Genomic DNA, 20,363 nt, shown 5'->3' on the forward strand with positions numbered 1-20,363 from the left:
AAAATTGAACTAAAACAGAAGACATTGTAAAATTGTCAGCAGATCAGGCAGCATGTGTGGAAAGAGAGTTAACATTTCAGAACAAAGTCCTTTGATGTAATAGTCTGAAACATTAATTTCTTTCCATGGAAAATGGCTGGCTTGCTGAGTCTCTCTGAGTTTATTTTTATTTCGGTATTCCATGTTAATACCATTTAGCAGATACAAGTCCCAGATCCACTTCCATTGGAATTCGATCACGATCCAGTTTTTAATATTGATTTTTCTAACTTCAAGTAACCCTTGCCTTCCCTAGTTCTCCGTCCCTCCATCACCGTAGTCATTCATTAGTTTCACTGTCGTCCTGTTGAGTTTCACTGTCAGTATAACTCGTTACCACCTTGCCCACAGCCATCAACTGACCTTTGGGGGCTCCATCTTTCCTTGCTCATCGTTTCTTTTTGCATATCTTTCATTCATTTGTTCTATATCTCTCTTTATATCACCATCCATATCTCCTGTTTTGCTTTCCCCCTGACTCTCAGTCTGAAGAATGGTCTCGATCCGAAACCTCACCTATTCCTTTGTTCCAGAGATGCTGCCTGACCCGCTGAATTACTCCAGCATTGTCTATTAACGGAATCCAGTCCGTGTTCGAGTGGCATTGGAATCCGTAATAAAAAGGAACTGCTGATGCTGGTTTTCGCCAAAGATAGACACAAAATGCTGGATTATCTTATCTGGTCAGGTAACATCTCAGGAGAAAATGGATAGGTGGCATTTCGGATCGGGACCTTAATCCAGTGCCACATTTTGTTTGTGACGAACCATCTCAATCCAGTCGGCGGTTCGGTTCGGTTCCAGTGGAATCCAGTCCGTGTTTCATGTTTGTGGTCCAGTGAGCCGGGCTGTCCGCGGTGCGCAGGCGCGTTGTTCTGGGAGACGGCGGGCAATCATGGCGGAACACGGGGCGCACCTGACAGCCGGGCTGTCGGCGAGTGCCGGCACACTCTCCATCTTCGAGGTCGTGGCCCAGGACACCTTGATGTCAGCGGTCAGGCCGGCGTTGCATCACTTGTGCAAGGTGAGGAAATAGAAATAGTCGGAAGAAGGGCCTCGACCGGCGAAACGGTCACCCATTCCTTCTATCCAGAGATGCTGCCTATCCCGCTGGGTACGAGTCCAGCGTTTTGTGGACAATAGGTGCAGGAGGATGCCATTCGGCCCTTCGAGCCAGCACCGCCATTCAATGTGATCATGGCTGATCATTCTCAATCAGTACCCCCGTTCCTGCCTTCTCCCCATACCCCCTGACTCCGCTATCCTTAAGAGCTCTATCTAGCTCTCTCTTGAATGCATTCAGAGAATTGGCCTCCACTGCCTTCTGAGGCAGAGAATTCCACAGATTCACAACTCTGACTGAATTTTTTTTTCCTCATCTCAGTTCTAAATGGCCTACCCCTTATTCTTAAACTGTGACCCCTTGTTCTGGATTCCCCCAACATTGGGAACATGTTTCCTGCCTCTAACGTGTCCAACCCCTTAATAATCTTATACGTTTCGATAAGATCTCTCATCCTTCTAAATTCCAGTGTATACAAGCCTAGTCGCTCCAGTCTTTCAACATATGACAGTCCCGCCATTCCGGGAATTAACCTAGTAAACCTACGCTGCACCCCCTCAATAGCAAGAATACCCTTCCTCAAATTTGGAGACCAAAACTGCACACGATACTCCAGGTGCGGTCTTTTGTGTCTATGTGAGGAAATAGGATGTCAGGCCGGCCGCGGGGCCCCGGCGGGAGCAGCGAATATCTATAAAAACGAAATCCATATCTCCCATAAGTGTTGCCCCTCTCACCTTAAAACTATGCCCTCAAGTATTTAGTATTTCCATCCTGGAATATAGTGTAGATGGTCAGAACCCTCTCATAATTTGGGCAGAAATGTCTATGGTGTCAGTAGGGGCTGGGACAGGGGATAGGAGGCAGGGGACTGAAGAGCGGGACAGGTGGGTCGGGGGAAGTTCATAAGTGGCCATTTAGCCCATCAAGTCTACTCTGCTATTCAAGCATGACTGATCTATCTTTCCCTCTCAACCCCATTATCCTGCCTTCTCCCTATAACCCATGACACCCCGACTAATCAAAAATCTGCCCATCTCCATCTTTAAAATATCCATTGACTTGGCTTCCACAGCCTTCTGTGGCAATGAGTTACACAGATTCGCCATCCTCTGACGAAAAAAATTCCTTGACATCTCCTTTCTAAAGGTACTTTATGAAGTTGCAAGAATAACAATGTTATTTAACTTCAAGCCTAGTTTAATGACCACGAGGATGCAACGTTACAGACAAAGCCCAGTTTCCGAAGTGCCTCCCGCCGGAACCTCCCCTGGACAGCGCGCATGCGGCAGATAACTTTCTCCAGGAACGGCATCTGCAAACACCCGACATAGACTGTGAATACAGTGACTAATCTACATCCCCTTTCCTTAGCTCATGCTCCATATAAAGACAAAATATCTTGTTAAGTAGTAAATATAGCAAGACTTATACAAAATGACCAATATCCAACAGATATATTCAGTTACTGAAACATATGAGTTGAGAAATACTACATACTAAATACTAAACACTTTTGCCAAACAAGTATACACACTGTAAAACACAAACTAAGGTCACAGCATGGTCAACAAGTGATCAACATAGCAAAGAGGTGAATTCAGTCTCTGTATTTGGGATTTGGCTTGCTGACACAACCTGAGCGTGTTCTGTACAGACTCTCAGTGGTGTTCAAAGGCAGCTTAGCCATAGGCACCTGAACCTGAAACTGCTCAGTGTCCATTATTTCTTGTTCGAGTCTTGTGAGAGCGTTATCGTCTTTTGACCCAAGTCCAGTATCCTGGTGATCAGTGTCCATAGCGACCAAAAGAAGTGCTAAAAGTGGTTAGCATTGAAGATGTGTGGTCAAGTGAAATCTGCCAAAAGTAGTTCTTAGCATCTCAGACAGAAAACACCGTTGCATTTGACATGTGTGCAGCCACTTCCACCGTACGCATAGGGTGAAGTGGCCTTTTCAAAGCAGTGTTCAGGTCTCTTGGATTGATGCATATTCTGATTTCCTGTTTGTTCTTTTTGCTGGTGACAACCATAGATGACACTATGGCTCAGACACAGGAGTGATGACACAGGAGTGATGACACTCAGACTTGGCTCAGACACAGGAGTGATGACACCCAGTTACTGCTTTCTGTCTAGCTCCGCTTTGACTCCGTCCTTCATAGCCACAGAACTGCGATGTGCAGGACGAACAACGGGTCTCACATCCGGGTCAAGTGTCATGGAATAGATTGCGGGCAGCTTTCCAATCTCATCAGTGAAGAGACCGCTGTATTCTGTTTGAATTTGACGCGACAGATCATCTTCAGTGGGGCTCAACTGGTGAACATCCTTACTGAATGAGACCAGCCCCATTTGCCTGCATGCAGGTAGCCCTAGCAGTGGCAGAGCATCCTCTTGACAACGTAAAATGGTAATGTGTATGGCTGTCCCTCTAGGTGGCACTGCAACTTAACCATACCAACAGGTTTGATTTTACTGCCCCCATATGCAACAAGGTTTGTGGCTTTAATGCATGCTCTTATTTGTTCTTCATCCTGTAGTTGTTCAAACGTATTTTTTGACAGCACATTACACTTAGCACCTTTGTCTACTTTCATTTCAACTGGAATGTCATTAACTTGCACAGTGACCAAGGCTTCATCATTTTCTATCTGTGCATCAGTTGAATCAGCAGCCATTTGCAATGTTATTCCATCGACGCAGACTGTTTCATCTGCACTGCTGTCAGCTTGGTCAGGTTCTAGCTGGGGAACAGTCCTCCTAGGTCTCTGCCTGTGGTGTGGACTTGCAGCACCTTTTAAAATGATTCAATTTTTTACAGGCATGGCACTGTTGACCAAAAGCTGGACATTTGTCTCTTTTAACTGCATGACTACCTCCACAATTGTTGCAGTTGGCAATATATTGTGTCCCAGTTCTTTCTGACTGGTTTCAATTTTATCTCAGGCTTTTGTTTTCTCATGAACCTAGCCTGAACTGCATCGACATTTGTGACAGAGTGCTGTGGAGAAGCCAGCGTTTTGTTGTGCTCTTCAGTCATCTCATGAATTTGACAGATGGAGACAGCCTTAATTAGTGTCAAATTACTATCACGCAGTAGCACTTTTCTCAAATCATCATTATTGATACCACAGACTCGTCTATCTCTAATAAGCTCCTCTTAGAGATCTCCGAATTTGCAGCTTTTTGCGTTAATCCTTAAATCACTGCCATATGATTCAATTGTCTCACCAGCCTTTTGATTCCATGTGTTGAACTTGTGTCTTTCCATAGTAACATTGTCTGAGGGTTGCATATCTCCCGAAATGTCCTCTTGAGGCATTCAGGATCCTCTTGGGTTTCTGCGGGAGCGAGGATGTTTCCTCCCTCGCTGGGCTCCCTCACTTCCGCCGCATACACAAAATATGTCACAGTGTGCCACCGCGATGAAAATGTCGTATTCTTGTTCGAACATCTGCCATTTTTCGCTGATGTTACCGCCGAAGACGAGTGAGTCCGGCCTGCGGAATGCATCCACCATGTTGACTGTTTAGCTGCTCAATCTAGCAGGCTTAGTTAGTTATCCTCGCTTGAAAAAAAGCAATCCCGGTCGAAAAAACACAGGCCGTGAAAGTTCCGGAATAAAACTTCTGACACCATGTATGAAGTTGCAAGAATAACAACAAGTTATTTAACTTCAAACCTAGTTTAATGACCACAAGGATGCAATGTTACAGACAAAGCCCAGTTCCTGAACAAGTGTCTCCCGCCGGAATCTCCCCCGGGTAGCACGCCAGATAACTTCCTCCAGGAACGGTGTCTGCAAACACCCGACATAGACTGTCAATACAGTGACTGATCTACAGGTGCGTCTTTTTATTCTGAGGCTATGGCCTCTGGTCCTAAACTCTCCCACTAGTGGAAACATCCACTCCACATTCACTCTATCCAGGTATGGATAGAGAGAGACAGTCACTTCTTAAAACAACGTTTAGTTTTTAGATGCAGAAAAGAGGGAGGATGGAAACCAAGAGAGACTGGCTGACACGGTGTGTGATGGTACCTTTCCAACTGATCCTTTTCTCCTTGCCCTTCAGTGAGTTTTAAATTATTTTCTGAAAGCCCTCATTCTGTGATGCAGTAACTTCCGGAAGAAGATAAGTGAAAGTGAAAAAAAGAAAATTTCTGATTTTATCCAAGAATCATGTTGGTTGATCCAGCTGATCTGATGATACTGTCTTGTTCTTTCAGGTACTTGTGGAATCCAACCCTGCTCGCTATGGGTTTCTATGGCGATGGTTTGATGAATTCTACACTGTGATGGACTTCCTGCTACAGCGTCACTATTTGGCACGAACTAGTGCCTCCTTCTCCGAAAACTTTTATGGTCTGAAACGAATTCCGGTGGGTCCACGGATATGGAGACTGGCAAGCTACGGGCTCCCGAGAGCCCAGCATTGGAGATCGCTGTTGATGATAATCGCTATTCCATATGTAAAAGTCAAACTGGACAGACTGTTTGCTCGACTGAGAGAGGAGGATGACTATGCCATACATCTTCCAGAATCTTCCTGGAAGCGCTTATACAAGGCTTTCCTTGCAGCCTATCCTTTTGTGAACATGAGCTGGGAGGGGTGGTTCCTCATCTATCGGCTCTTGTACATCTTTGGAAAAACACCATATCATTCGCCACTACTGCGGGCAGCTGGGGTCTGCTTGGAAAACCTGACCCCTGCAGATTTGCAGAGTTTTGAACAAAGATCTACTTCCATGAGCAGATCTCCGACCAGTACAAGGTAAGGGAATAGCTTTGAGAAATTACGGTATTGGTATTGGTTATTTTTGTCATGTTTACCAAGATATGCTGGAAAAGCTTTGAGTTTTATCCCATCAAATCATACTGTACATGAATACAATCAAGTCATAAATAAATACAACAGGTAGTGGAAAGAGAACAATACCAGAGTGGAGAATATGGCGTTAGAGCTACGGAAAAACTGCAGTTTAAAAAAAAAAGTGCAAGGGCCATAATGAGAGATCAGAACTAAACCCTTATCTTATAAGAGGATTGTTCAGTAGTTTGATATCTTCAATTTTGTATCTTCTGCTTCACGAGTGAGGGGAGAAGAGGGAATGACCAGACTGTTAATGGTTCTTGATTATGTTGGCTGTTCTCCTTGAGGTAGATGAAATCATGGGTGGGGTGGGATTGGGCTGGAGGGGGGGGGGTGGGGGGGGGGGGAAAGAGGGGGGGAAGAGGGGGGGAAGGGAGGAAGGGATGTGCTGAATTGAAAAACAAAACAAATGCAATGCCGTAAGCCTGAAGTAAATATAGAGAATGGAGAAATACTCAGCAAGTCAAGTAGCATCTGTAGAGGGAGAACTGAATTGCTGTTTTCAATTGATGACTTTGGCAAATAATGAACGGTGATTAATATGAAACATGAACTCATTCTCGCTCCGCAAATGCTTCCTGATCTGCTAAATATATGTTGTGAAAGTTACTGATAAGAAGTACCTTTTTGTTTTTGGAAATGCTTTGAGTTGAGGTGATTTAAGTTTAATAAATATATTACATACATCTCTCTGAATTTACCACATTGAAGTATTCACATACCATAGAACATGGAACAGTACAGCACTGAAACAGGCTCTTCAGCCTACAGTGTCTTATGCTGAGCATGATGCCAAGACCAATTCTTATCAGATTCTTAAATGCCACTATTATATCTGCCTCTACCGCCATGCAGAATATGTTTACCAGGTTGCTGGCAGGATTACAGGATAAGGAGAATCTTGACACACCTGCACGTTCCAGACATCGCCATCTTCCGTATATTAAAAAAACACAAACCCCATATCTCCTGTAAACTTTGCCCGTGTCACCTTAAAACTATGCCCTCTAGCATTTAGTATTTCCTTTTTGGAATATAGGGTAGATAGTCAGAAGCTATCTATGCCTCTCATCATTTCATATACTTAAATCAAATCTCACCACAATCGCTGGCTTTCCAGAGAAAACAATCCAAAACCAGAACTACTTGCAATACTATTAATGTGGCCTAACCAAAGTCCTATGAAGTTGCATCATGACTTCCTGACTCTTAAACTCAATGCCCTGACCAATGAAGGCAAGCATATCATATGCCTTCTGCACCACTCTATTTACTTGTGTTGCTACTTTCAGGGAGTTATGGACTTGGTCCCCAAGAGCATAACCATTCCGGTTTCCCCAATACAGGAAGGAAGGATGTGGACAATTTGGAAAGGGTGCAGAAGATGTTTACCAGGATGCTGGCAGGATTACAGGATAAGGAGAATCTTGACACACCTGCATATTCTTCTCTGGAGTGTCAGAGGCTGAAGGGAGACCTGATAGAAGTATATAAAATTATGGGAGGCATAGATAATGTAGATGGTCAGAATCTTTATCCTAGGGTGAAAATGTCAAATTATAGAGGGCACATGTTCATGGTCAGAGGAGGGAAAGTTTAAAGGAGATGTGCGGGTCAAGTTTTTTTACACATAGATTGGTAGGTGACTGGATGATGTTGCCAGTGGATGTGGTGGATGCAGAAACAAAAGTGGCATTCAAGAGGCTTTTAGTGAGGCACATGAATATGGAAGGAATAGAGGGATATGTATCATGTGCAGGCAGAAGGAATTAGTTAATTTTGCATCATGTTCAGCACAGACATTGTTGGTTGATGATCATTAAAACACTTACTTAATCAATACATGACATTAGGAAATCATATTTCTGTTAGATTACAGATTACATGTGATTTCAGGGCATTGTGAATTGGTTCAAGCACACCTCTAAATGTTGTGTATGTATTCTGACCTTTCTTGCTCTCTCTTCCTCTTGTAGTGTGATTGGAAAGCTAACCTCCTTCTTTGGCAATGCACTGGGTGGTGCAGCTGTCTCCCTTTCAACCGGTGTATCAGTGGGCATCTTCTTCTTGCAGTTTCTTGAATGGTGGTACTCGTCTGAAAACCAGGACACAATTAAATCCCTCTCCTCCCTCCCGACTCCTCCCCCACCAGTACACTTAGATAAATCGACAAATGATGCTTTGCCGAGGCTGAAGACTGTATGTCCTTTGTGCAACAAGATCCGGACTAACGACACGGCTTTGGCAACCTCTGGGTATGTCTACTGTTACCGATGTGCTTACAACTATGTAAAACATCACCAGCGATGTCCTGTTACAGGCTACCCTTCTGAACTGCAGCATCTTGTTAAGCTCTACTCTCCAGAAGCATGAAGACAAGAGATGCATCCATCAAAACTGTGGCTCACTGGAAAAAGTGCTCTCTAAATGCACCCAAATCACTGTCTGACTCAATGAATTGGTGTTTTATTTCTTAAATTGAAATGTGCTGATATCTGCTGAAGTACAGGAGGCAAGTTTCAACTGTGCCATTTTAAATGTTAATTACATCCTGTTCTGCTCTTCCTAAATTTAATGGCTTTTGTTATTCCTTGCCCAAGGAAGCATTCATTTGTGAGCATGAACAGTATATTCAGTGTCACATTGCACTTATGTGCAAGCTTTTCAACAAGTTACAGATGATAATTTTGCCCTACAGCAGGTCCTTGCATCTACTGAGTCTGTGCTGACCATCAGACGCCCATTTTAAATTAATCCTACACTCATCCTATTTTATTTTCACTGGAGATTCTGCCATTAACCTACACATGAGGGGTAATTAACATGACCAATTATTCAATCAATCACCCCACACATGATTGGAATGTGGAAAGAAAACGGACCAGATATCAAAGCATGAAGAAGCAGTGTTGATAGTAAATGCAGGGGCTGGTAGAGATGGGGTTAATAGGAGGGTAAAACTGTAAAATGAGAGGAGAAATAACAGGAGTTACGATATTGCATAATAATTATGCTTTTGAATAACACTATTCTGATTTTTTTAGTAAATGATTTATAATGTATACAGAAAAACAAGGAAACAAACAAGTTGATTCAAAATGTCAAGATTTTATATAAGCCTATACTGCTCACAGATTTACATAGCAGGAATTGCTCTTAAAAATGTAAAAATTTGTATCGGATTAAACCAAACTCATAAATTTTGGCATTAACATTTAGAGTCTTCCAAAATGTAAGTACATCACTACCTCATATTTTGAAGGGGGTGCCTCCCTACAAATCACTTTGTAATACCAAATGCCATCTTGGGAATAATTATACAATAAATATATATATGTAAGAATAGCTGCAATTGTTTGCAGCCCAGTGGTTCATTAAATGTTGGTACTTTAATAACAATATTTAGTAAAGTTATACGCATATAAACAGTAAGATTATGAAATAAGATGAAAAATAATAAATAAACCAGTAATATAAGACAAAATAAAACTATGTGACTGCTCTTGGAGCACATGCTATGTGGACCACCTCTTCTGTTGTACTCTTGCTCCGATTTGGCAGCAGTGCCCATTGAGATGCCAGGAGCTGCTCACAGGGAGCATCGAACCTGTTGGGTCAAACTGGCTGTGGCTTGTCGTGCAAATCTGATGATTGCTTGAAGGTATCTAGTGTTGTCTATCTTTACTATCGTCCTAGTGTGAAACACCTCATCCCGGGCGCAGATGCGGCGTAGACGGAGGAATTGGGAGTAGGGGATAGACTTTTTGCAGGAGACCGGGTGGGAAGAAGTGTAGTCCAGATAGCTGTGCGAGTCAGTGGGTTTATAGTAGATGTCAGTCACTAGTCTGTCTCCTGTGATGGAGATGGTGAGGTCCAGAAACAGGAGGGAGGTGTCGGAGATAGTCCAGGTATATTTAAGGGCAGGATGGAAATTGGAAGTGAAGTGTATGAAGTCAGTGAGTTCTGCATGGGTGCAAGAGGTAGCACCAAAGCAGTCGTCGATGTAGCGGAGGTAAAGTTCGGGGATGGGGCCGGTGTACGCCCGGAACAGGGATTGTTCGACGTACCCGACAAAGAGGCAGGCATAGCTAGAGCCCATGCGAGTGCCCATAGCTACGCCTCTGGTTTGGAGGAAGTGGGAGGAGTCAAAGGAGAAGTTGTTATGGGTAAGAACCAGCTCTGCTAGGCGGAGGAGAGTGTTGGTAGATGGGGATTGGCTGGTTCTACGGTCGAGGAAGAAATGGAGGGCTTCGAGACCATCCTTGTGGGGGATGGAAGTGTAGAGTGACTGGACATCCATGGTAAAGATGAGGGAGTGGGGGCCTGGGAACCGGAAGTTATCGAGGAGATGGAGAGCGTGTGAGGTGGCTTGAACGTAGGTGGGGAGGGATTTAACCAGGGGGGATAGGATGGAGTCGAGGTAGGTGGAAATAAGTTCGGTGGGACATGAGCAGGCAGAGACAATGGGTCTGCTGGGACAGTTCTGTTTATGGATTTTAGGTAGGAGGTAGAATCGGGCCGTGCGGGGCTGGGGAACTATAAGTTTGGAGGCATTGGAGGGTAGATCGCCGGAAATGGTGAGGTCTGTGATGGTGCTGATATAGGTCTGGTGTTTGTTGACAGCAGTAGAGGGGATGCAGAGAAGTTCTTCCAACGAGCTTACTAGGTAGCCAAAAGTGTATCTGATAATTTGAAAGTGGCCATGGGCTGCAGGAAGGATGCCATGTTTGAAAGTCAGAATGTAATATTTCCAGGATGTGAGGTATTTTAAGTTGTTTTTTTTACCATATTGGAGGGCTATTAGCTTTGAAGCCATTGTCTTTGTAATATCTTCTCACTCCAGGGCAAAGGTATGAACGAATGCTGGAAAAATGTCCTTGTAACTCAGGCCTTGCAGTTCAACGTCCAGATGGCAGACAAATATTCCTTAGACAGCCCCTTCATTGTCTGGTGTTTTTGAATGATACATGAGGAGGAAATTATCTCTTGAAGCATTACAGCCCAGTATAAGTGCAGGATAATCTTTGGTGCCTTTGAACACTGATGCATGCCTCCCTTCTCTGGACATTAATTTGCACAAAGTCTTGAAAAGTCTAATTTGCTCTAAATTAAATACAAACGTAGGATAAATGGCACTTTCCATGAGATCACGTCGGATAATTTACCTTCTGCCTGTCCATCAGTGCAAAGAGCTTTACCACTAATGCAAATACTGTAAAAATAATGCACTTTATTGAATCCAACCTCAAATGACTATGACTCTTTCCTCAGCCTTTGCATTCCTATAAATGGATGTAGATGGTCTGTGCACCCATTTCCCCTTCCATCTGTATCCCTTCTGGCTTCACAATTCGCACCTCTTCTATCCTTATCTCACAAAATTGTCTTTTCATCTATTGCCATTGTCCAACCATTTGCCAGTCAAACCCATCCCCCCTCGCCTGTATCCACCTATCACTTTCCAGGCTTTGTCCTGCCTCCACCTCTCCAGCTTCCAGCTTTCCCCTATCTCACCGCAATCAGTCTAAAGAAGAGTCCCAATCTGAAACGCCACCTATCTATGTTGTCCAGAGATGCTGCCTGACCGGTTGAGTTACTCCAGCATTTTGTGTCTTTTTTTGTAAACCAGCATCTGTAGTTCTTTGTTTTTCCTCTATGATAATTGTGTTGTGTAATAGCAAATGGCATAGAATCTGGCTCTCCAACTATAAACATGGAAGTTTATATGGAAACACTAGTTTCTCCATTTTCTCAATTAGACTGATCCTTGCATGTGATAGATTCATAACTGTTAATCAACAGGTCAATTGCACAGAGGTCTTAATTTTGAATGAATCATCAGATTATCTTTAACATTTATGGATCTAAATCTACCAAGTGCTCCACATCACCCTTCCTCCTGCCTACCTCAACACAACTTATAACTTGCATTTTCACAATGTGTGAATAGGTTTTTGGATAACTTCATAAGTCATAGGAGTAGAATTATGCCATTTGGCCCATTAAACCTACTCTGCCATTCAATCATGGCTGATCTATCAACCCCATTCTCCTGAGACTTGTATAAATCAAGAATCTATCAATCTCTGCCTTAAAAATATCCATTGACTTGGCCTCCACAGCCTTCTGTGGCGATGAATTCCACAGATTCACCACCCTCTGATCCTCATTTCCATTCTAAAGGTACATCCTTTAGCAACAATTTTATTTGCATATTGCATGTTGCAATCAAAAGTGCTTGAACAATTGGTTGGGCAGAAAGCCAAACTGCAAGAAAAAGGACTGCGCCACCTTTAATGTTTTTTGGCAGATATGATTGAGCAGTTAATTCACCTAAAATATTCTTGTATCTTTAATTTGCTTTGAATAACAAGGTATGGTCAAATGAAGGAAGGCGAAATGGCATAGAGCTCTTCTCTGAGGCCGATGAGAAATGTAAACAAATAACAAAGCCCTGCCTCATCCAAATGTTTTAAAGCAGCTTAACTATCCCAGAAATTAAGAAAAGTATATATTTTAACAGCAACAATATAATTCAACCTAAAAATCATTCGAAAATTTTAAAAAGTTAACAGTTCAAATGTGCACCAAGTTTCTAATCTGTTTAAAATGTTCTCCTTTGGGTTAAATTATGAAGAGAAAAAATGGTTTGTGGGTCATTTGGGAGAAATTTATCTATGCAATGCTGTGACGATGTGGAACTCACTACCACATAGAATTAATTGTATCTATGACAATAATAAACTATTACCGCATTGGTAAAACTGCCATGTTACATCAGATGGAGTGGTTAAATCTAGAGGAAAGCTTCTCTTCCTCCTTTTCTCATTACTCATGTCTGCTGGGTTATGAATTTGCTGATTTCCTTTCTGCTACACAAATCGTTTCCACCTCTGACCTTTTTGACTCTGCCAATGAATTGAATATCATTAAATTTCACTCTGTGGCATACATTCTTTTGTGGGGAAAAACCCCAAGAGGTCATCCAGAATCCTGTTGTATAATAAATACAGAAATTACTGGAAATATTCAGCAGGTCAGGCTGAATCTACGGGAAGACAAATGGAGGTAAAATTTCAGGTCAAAGAAACTTCATCAGAACTGAGAAGGAGACAAATGCACTTTGATCACATTGCATTGGTTTCTTAGCCTTGATAGAAATATGACTGAGAGTTGATGACATCTTCTGCTGTAATGAAGCTTCTGCCATTTGCTCTATTTAAGTATTACTGATGGCATCATCCTCATCCTTAAATTATATCTTGGTATTCCCTACTTCCTAGCAATGTATATGAACATCTCCCCTTGCTTTGTTCTTCAAGATTCCCATTTGAAGAGCTTGTAATTTTACTCACCATGACGTATGGAATTTCTGGCAAATTAGTAATTGAATCTTAGTTCAATATATGTCGGAAAATAACTGCAGATGCTGGTTCAAATTGAAGATAGACACAAAATGCTGGAGTAACTCAGTGGGTCAGGCAGCATCTCAGGAGAGAAGGAATGTAGTTCAGCATAGCTCAGAGCATATTTTGGACGTGGCAGCAGATGGCAGCATTGCACACCCTTGATTGTGATGATTTATGTTGACATCTTGAAGAGCTCTTTCCCTGGTATTTGCCTTAGCATGCTCAATGCATGCAAAAAAAACCTACTACAATAGAAATGTTTCCTTTTGTCCAAATGCCCTTTTGTCAAAACAAAACTAGAAGCAAATGTTACGTCAGAAGTTATAAAAGTCAATATTAAGACAAAACATTTGATATGGTGGTCATGTTACTGGTCTGATGAATCGGCATTATATGTTTCTAACTGCAATATCTACTCATTTGGTCTCACCCTATCCAAAATATTTCTTGGTTCCACCTATCTATCCCAACCTTCTCTATTGCCAAAGACTAACTTGTTTTTTCTCTTTTCCAGTCCTGGTCTCGGCTTGAAACATTAACTTTCTCTTTACACAGGTGCTGCCTGACCTGCTAGTGTGTTTCCAGCAATTTCTGTTTATTTCAAGTTTCCGATATTTACATCTTAAATCTTGTGCTCAAAACCTCTTGTTATAAAAAAACAATTTGCCTTCTGAATTATTTGGTGTTCCTGCATGATAACATATAGTAGATCATGGTCAAGTTCAGTTTATGGGGGGGTGTGATCTGTGTGTGTGGATATGCCTGATTTGTACCTCTAGGTACAGGTGCTGGTGGCTAGATGAATGTGCATTGCCTGCCTGCCAGACACAGACACCTGTGCTCCACCATAGCAAGAGATTTCCAGGATAAAGAGAATACTTTAAAAACTTCCTTAAAGTATCCTTTGTAAGTGTAATATCCTCAACAAACTATCTGCATCCCTGGCCGATCATAGTTCAAATTGTCATCATGGTCAGCACAGACATAGTGGGCTGAAAGCCCTGGTCCTGTGTTGTATTGTTCTATGTTTTATCTTCTACGTACAAAGTGGAGAAAGAGGATCTGGAATGGCCCTGAGCACGTTGGGTTTCTACAGCAGGAAAGCGCAGAAGCTATGCACAGATAGCTGAAGGAGAACAAATGTCCCCAACCACATACTCATGGAGTGCTTCATTAATCACTCCAGGTCTAACCTCTGGCGCCATCTCCGGATCCCACATAGGAAGCATTAATCAATTCAGAACCCACCGAATAGGAGTGGAAACAAGTCACTCTCAGTCTCAAGACAACATTTAAGAAGTATGGATGCATAAGCATGTACAACCGTGGGAGGTGTGATTTGAGTGTATGTGTGAGTGAATACATGAGTCTATGGTCTTTGTGTGTGCAAATGCCTGCATGTGTAAATACACAGACATGTTTTCCTTTCTCAATACCCTTCCTCTGCATTGTCATTTAATTCAAATAATGGATCACCCACACTCAAAATTTCCTCTTGTCCTGTCCACGTGGAGATGCTGACTACCCAGCAGAATATTTTGTTTTAGAATTCCAGAATTTGCACCATTGTATTTCTGTTCCTGTTTTTTTTGCTCAGAGATGTATAAACACACTTACCTGCTTGTGAACTATTTCCTCTCTATCCAGAGTTGCCAACCATTTAAATTTAGAATGAACTGGATTTTTTTCAACTGTTGTTTGCAACTTCTAAAAATCTGGATGCCCTCCAAATAAATTTCATTTTTTACCTTGCCCTTTGCGCGCACTGATGTAGGGCCATCAGTTGCTCACATGATAAAGGCTTCCAATGAATGTTGTTTGTTATTATTAAAGAATGCTTGTGAACTTGAGCTGCACTGCACCTCCTCATCTTGTCCTTTCTGGTCTTCTGGCAAATTAGCAAGGAGTCTGTCTCTAACTGGATGATAATGATAGCAGATTGAAATTTGGCTAAGGAGAGACTGAGCCCAAACCTGCATTGACTTGTGTGCCAAATAAACTAATCTTGTAGAGAAAGAAATATAACCTTTACACTCTACAGTATCAACACAAATATTTGCATATGTGAAAACATGCCACTTCATGCAATTGCTAATGTTTCAGCAGCAGGCACAAAGAATTTGCATGGATTTTAATAGTCACTTAAATCAATGTTTAATGATGCCATGTAAATAGGCTTGTGGATGAGCCTTTACTCAGATTACACAAAATGAGGCCTAACCCTTTCTTTCCTTATTCCTGGCACTGTTCAATCAAAGAATAGTTACTCTAAGATTTGCCTTGTGGACAAGACACACCCTTCTCAGTGTGGATAAACTCGATGAAAATCTTGTTTTTATTTTTATATGTCTATATAAGTTTTTTGAGTTTAAAAAAAATCAGCTCAGAATGAAGGAATCGCAAAATAAGAAAGCTATTTGATTCACTGCAGCAATGGCAATCCATGTGGTTTAACTGGAGGTGTTTACTCCTTTTTTAAATTCAGTTCTGGGATGTGAGCAATGTTGGAATGCCAGCATTTATTACCCATCCTTAAATGCCCTAGGGAACATGGCAAAAAAAAATCATCACTGAATTAAAAAAGGAGTAAACACCTCAATTTAAACCACATGGATTGCCATTGCTGCAGTGAATCAAATATCTTTCTTATTTTGCGGTTCCTTCATTCTGAGCTGAATCAGTACAATATCTGTGGTGATGGTACACTCATAGTTGAATAGGGGTTATCGATGTGCATTACATGGAAAGTAACTTGCAAGTGTTGTTCCTTGCCATTTTTGCTGATGTACATGGTTGGGCCTATGACACTGCTGCAATTGATTGATGCCACGCAACCACAACCCTCCCCCTTTGTACAAGCTTTGTCTTCAGTGAATGGTGTTTTCTCCTTGCTTCCCAGTGACTTCACTTTTACCATGGCTTCTCGATGCCACACTCGATCAATAGAGCATTGACATCTATGGCAGTGATTCTATAAAATGTAATTCTTGTGTTGATTTTGGGTTAAGGATGTAATGAGGTCTGGAACAGAATGATTATGATGAAATCCAATCTGGGTATTGATGAACAGTAACCTGATGAACAGAGTTGATGGCACCTTCCATTACTTTGCTACTAATTGACAGTAGACAAAAGAGTGATAACTAACTGTATTTGTTCTGTTTTTTAGACACCAGCTACCCATGCAATTTTATATATTGTAAGAGCTATTGTGTAGAAGCCATATTGGATAAGTTAACTGGAGGCACATCTAGTATTGGAACACAAACTTTCTGCACTCCATCTGGAATATAGTCTTTATTTGCTGTGGCTCATGTCAATGGCGGTAAAGTGACTTGGCTTAAAATTGCTTCTCTCGTCATGGGGTCAAAAGGAAAGAGCCAACAATAGATCACCCACTTGCAACCTTGACTGAAGGTAGTTCCAAATTCTCGGGAGTTTGGCACGCGCAAGCTGGACACTATTCTCATTAATAATGGGGTATAGTTCTGAGCCTCTTTCTTCCCTCAGCTGTTTAACTGTCTGCCAGACCTTCAATTTGATCCATTGGATGTAGGATCACCCAGTTCCGATGGTTGCATTTGCTTGTGCTGTTAAGCATGCATGTCATCCTCAATTATAACTGTCATTTTTATGCTTGGGGCTGCTCCTTCCACCCTCATTGATCCAGGGCTTGTCTTCTGGTTTGATGGTAATGATAGAGTATGGGATACAATGGGGTGTGAGTAAAGTACAGTTCTGAGTGATACATAGGCCAACCTGTCAAAGGCGGCAGATTTACTTCCACAAAGGACAATATTGAACTAGCTTGGACAATTGTGTAGCAGATTAATTTTCACCATGAAGACTAACTTTCTAACTTTCCTAATGATTTGGTTAACTAAATTTGGATTGTTCAATTGTCAATCCATATTAATCCATGCATTTGGATTATAAATCTTGGCCTTAGACAATAACCCAAAAGCAGAATACTGAAATTGCTGGATATTTAAAAATTCTATAAGGTGGGCATTCCTCTAAGACATGGGCAATCATCCACGGATAAAGCACTTTTAGTTTCATTACATCATTTCCCTCCCCTATGGTCCATCTTATTCCATACCTTCTGTTGTCTGACCTGCTTATTATTTCCAGCATTCTCATTTTAATTTGCTACTATGCCCATTTTTCCCCATATTCTGTCATATATATATTTTTTAATGAACAATAGAGGCAGGAGAGGCCATTTGCCCCCAGAAACAGGTGTTGAATTAGATTATAACTGGATTCCACAATTCCACATCAATTCCATCTCTGTGCTGAACATTTGACAAAGATCTGTCTGTCTTAAATGCTTTGCCAGAACCATCTTTGATATAATTTTTGGTATGGAGGTTCTAGAAATGGTATATTTTTATGTGCAAAAAGCATTTCATATCTTTATTCAAGAATGGCCGTTGCATATTCTTGACTCCTCAATAAATTGAGATTGCTGCAAATACGGAATCATGGATGGCAAGAAAATCAAAGTTCATATTTCAAGTTAATGCTTTTTTTTTGGAAATTCTGATGCCAGGTCATTAATTTAAAACAATGATTATCTCTCCACTGATGCTGCATGACCTGAGTATTTCCAGTATCCTCTGCATTATGTCAAATTTCAAACATTTATTTTCACTTTTGAATTTTAATTTCCTAATGAAGTAAAGGGATCTCTACATTTATCATATCATATCATATATATACAGCCGGAAACAGGCCTTTTCGGCCCTCCAAGTCCGTGCCGCCCAGTGATCCCCGTACATTAACACTATCCTACACCCACTAGGGACAATTTTTACATTTACCCAGCCAATTAACCTACATACCTGTACGTCTTTGGAGTGTGGGAGGAAACCGAATATCTCGGAGAAAACCCACGCAGGTCACGGAGAGAACGTACAAACTCTTATAATTTATATAAAATCCTATAATTTTTCATGCTGAGAGTACAGACACTCAAGAATTCCTAATATACATCTTTCTTGCATAGTTGGACCATATTTGCAACCTTTGATCCTATATTGTACTAAATCTAGCTTGGAAGAATTTTAGAAATGTACTACTTCTGCCATCTCCTTAATTTTAAGGTTAGAACGTATTTTCTTTTGATCACAGAAAGTATGAGTTGCAGGTTAAGATAGTTGCTGAGATTGCAGCTGCTCACTAAGATGGTTAGAAATGTGTCATGGTATACTGTTCGCTGAGAAGCAGGGTAATCTTGGAAAATCTGTACCTTTTTTATTCTTTGTAAAAATGATAGCTAAATTAGATCGATCGACTTATGTGATAAGTTCTTTTTATCAAATCTGCTGCTATATCATTGCCATGATCCAAGATAACCATGAAGTGGAAAATGACATTAATTTATTGAGTCTTAATTTCAATCGTTTAATTATTATGCATTTATAATCCTAATGGAAACTTTTTTAACAATTCATAAAGTACATTGCAACATTCCTCCAACAGACAATTGTAGGTGATCTATATTTAATGTTTAACCATCTCATATCCCTCTTTTATTATCTTGTTTATGGAAATTTTTGCATCTTATGACCTGCCAAGCTTTCTTTAGCAACACCTCCTCCTAAGTAAAGGAGAAAATAATCCGCCCCTTTACCTTTCACACTATTTCAGTAACTATGGAACTGCCGAGAAGCTGACTGAAAAGGTGAGACAGCCTTTTTCGAGATGGTCTTGCACCATTAGCCAAAAAATGAGATTAAATGTAAATTATACTGTTTATTTTAAGCTAGTGGAAAACCTGAATCACACTGATGATGACAGTCACATAACTGGGCCATAAAATAATAATCAAACCTGAAGGTTCTGTCACATATCTGGGCCATAAAATAAATGATCAAACCCGAAGGTTCTGGTATCTTTTTGGAAAGGTTATTTGTTACACATGTCATTCAATCCTACCTCTGTCAGCAGCATAGTGTAAGAAAGGGAGCAGCTAAATGCGTGAGCGTGAGCTTAATGTAGGGCAGCAAGTTACAGAAAAATACAGCTTATGTTGCCAGGCTGGAATGTGTGGGACTGTTGTAGATAAACCTCAGCTCTCATTGCTGCAGGCATTTGTCAACAGCGTGTCCTTGGACTAGCTCCTGACATTCTGCCTCTTCACATCTCACACTGCTCTTATCAGACAGCGAGTGCTGTGTCTCTTCCATGACTATCGAACAGGGATTACCTATATTGGACAAAGGTGTTTCATAAAAATGCCTCCAATCTTTTTTAACCCTTTCATATTTACACATATCTTCTGCAAGTGATCATCATTTTCTGCTGTTTCCATAGAGATTCTTTGTAGGTGTTATCTCAATATTATCTCAGGCTTCACTTTATTCAATGAAATAATAATGAAGCTCTTATCTTGTATGCTTTTAGGAGCTCTGCAAAAAGTAGCATCTTGATTATGTCATGGTTCAGCGTATTGCCATTTGTGGATCCTATTTTGCTGATGACTCAAAGCTTAAATCATAGAAATAAAATTTCACTGAAACTTTCCTTCTGTAAAGTTGGAGAGAATCCAAAGGCCAATATTTTTGATTTAGTATACGCATTGCGAGGCAGGGTGCTGTACCAAGGTAGGTCAAAATATTTAATTACTGTTTAAAGCTATAACCTTAACCTGGGTTCCAAAACTCCAGAATTGCGATGAAAATAGTTTTCCTGATTTTATTAACTTTCTGATTTTATTGTATTAGAGTAGCTTTTTAAAATTCTCTCTTACATTTTGCCTTTATTCCTTAAAAAATATAATTTACACTGTTATTATGGTATTAGTATTCAGCTTGATTATCTAACACAATCATAAAATACATTATTTTATTGGGATTTTCTTTCCACAGTTATTAACATCACTGATATCCTTTTTTATATAGATTCATAGCAACCTTGAAAAAATTGGACTAATGTTTGAAGAATGAAAATATGCAGGGCTGTGTGACAAAG

General features: G+C 41.0%; 1 protein-coding gene across 1 annotated transcript; it reads left to right on the plus strand.

Annotated features, from left to right (window-relative positions):
• The first annotated feature begins 928 nt into the window (after positions 1-928).
• On the plus strand, positions 929-10,319 carry pex12 (peroxisomal biogenesis factor 12). Its single transcript, XM_078422604.1, has 3 exons — positions 929-1,063; positions 5,333-5,877; positions 7,953-10,319. The coding sequence occupies exons 1-3, from the start codon at positions 935-937 to the stop codon at positions 8,347-8,349; spliced, it is 1,071 nt and encodes a 356-aa protein (XP_078278730.1). The 5' UTR covers positions 929-934; the 3' UTR covers positions 8,350-10,319.
• Positions 10,320-20,363: the final 10,044 nt, after the last annotated feature.

The sequence above is a fragment of the Rhinoraja longicauda genome, chromosome 26 (genome assembly GCF_053455715.1).
Source record: "Rhinoraja longicauda isolate Sanriku21f chromosome 26, sRhiLon1.1, whole genome shotgun sequence".
Classification (NCBI taxonomy): domain Eukaryota; kingdom Metazoa; phylum Chordata; class Chondrichthyes; order Rajiformes; family Arhynchobatidae; genus Rhinoraja; species Rhinoraja longicauda.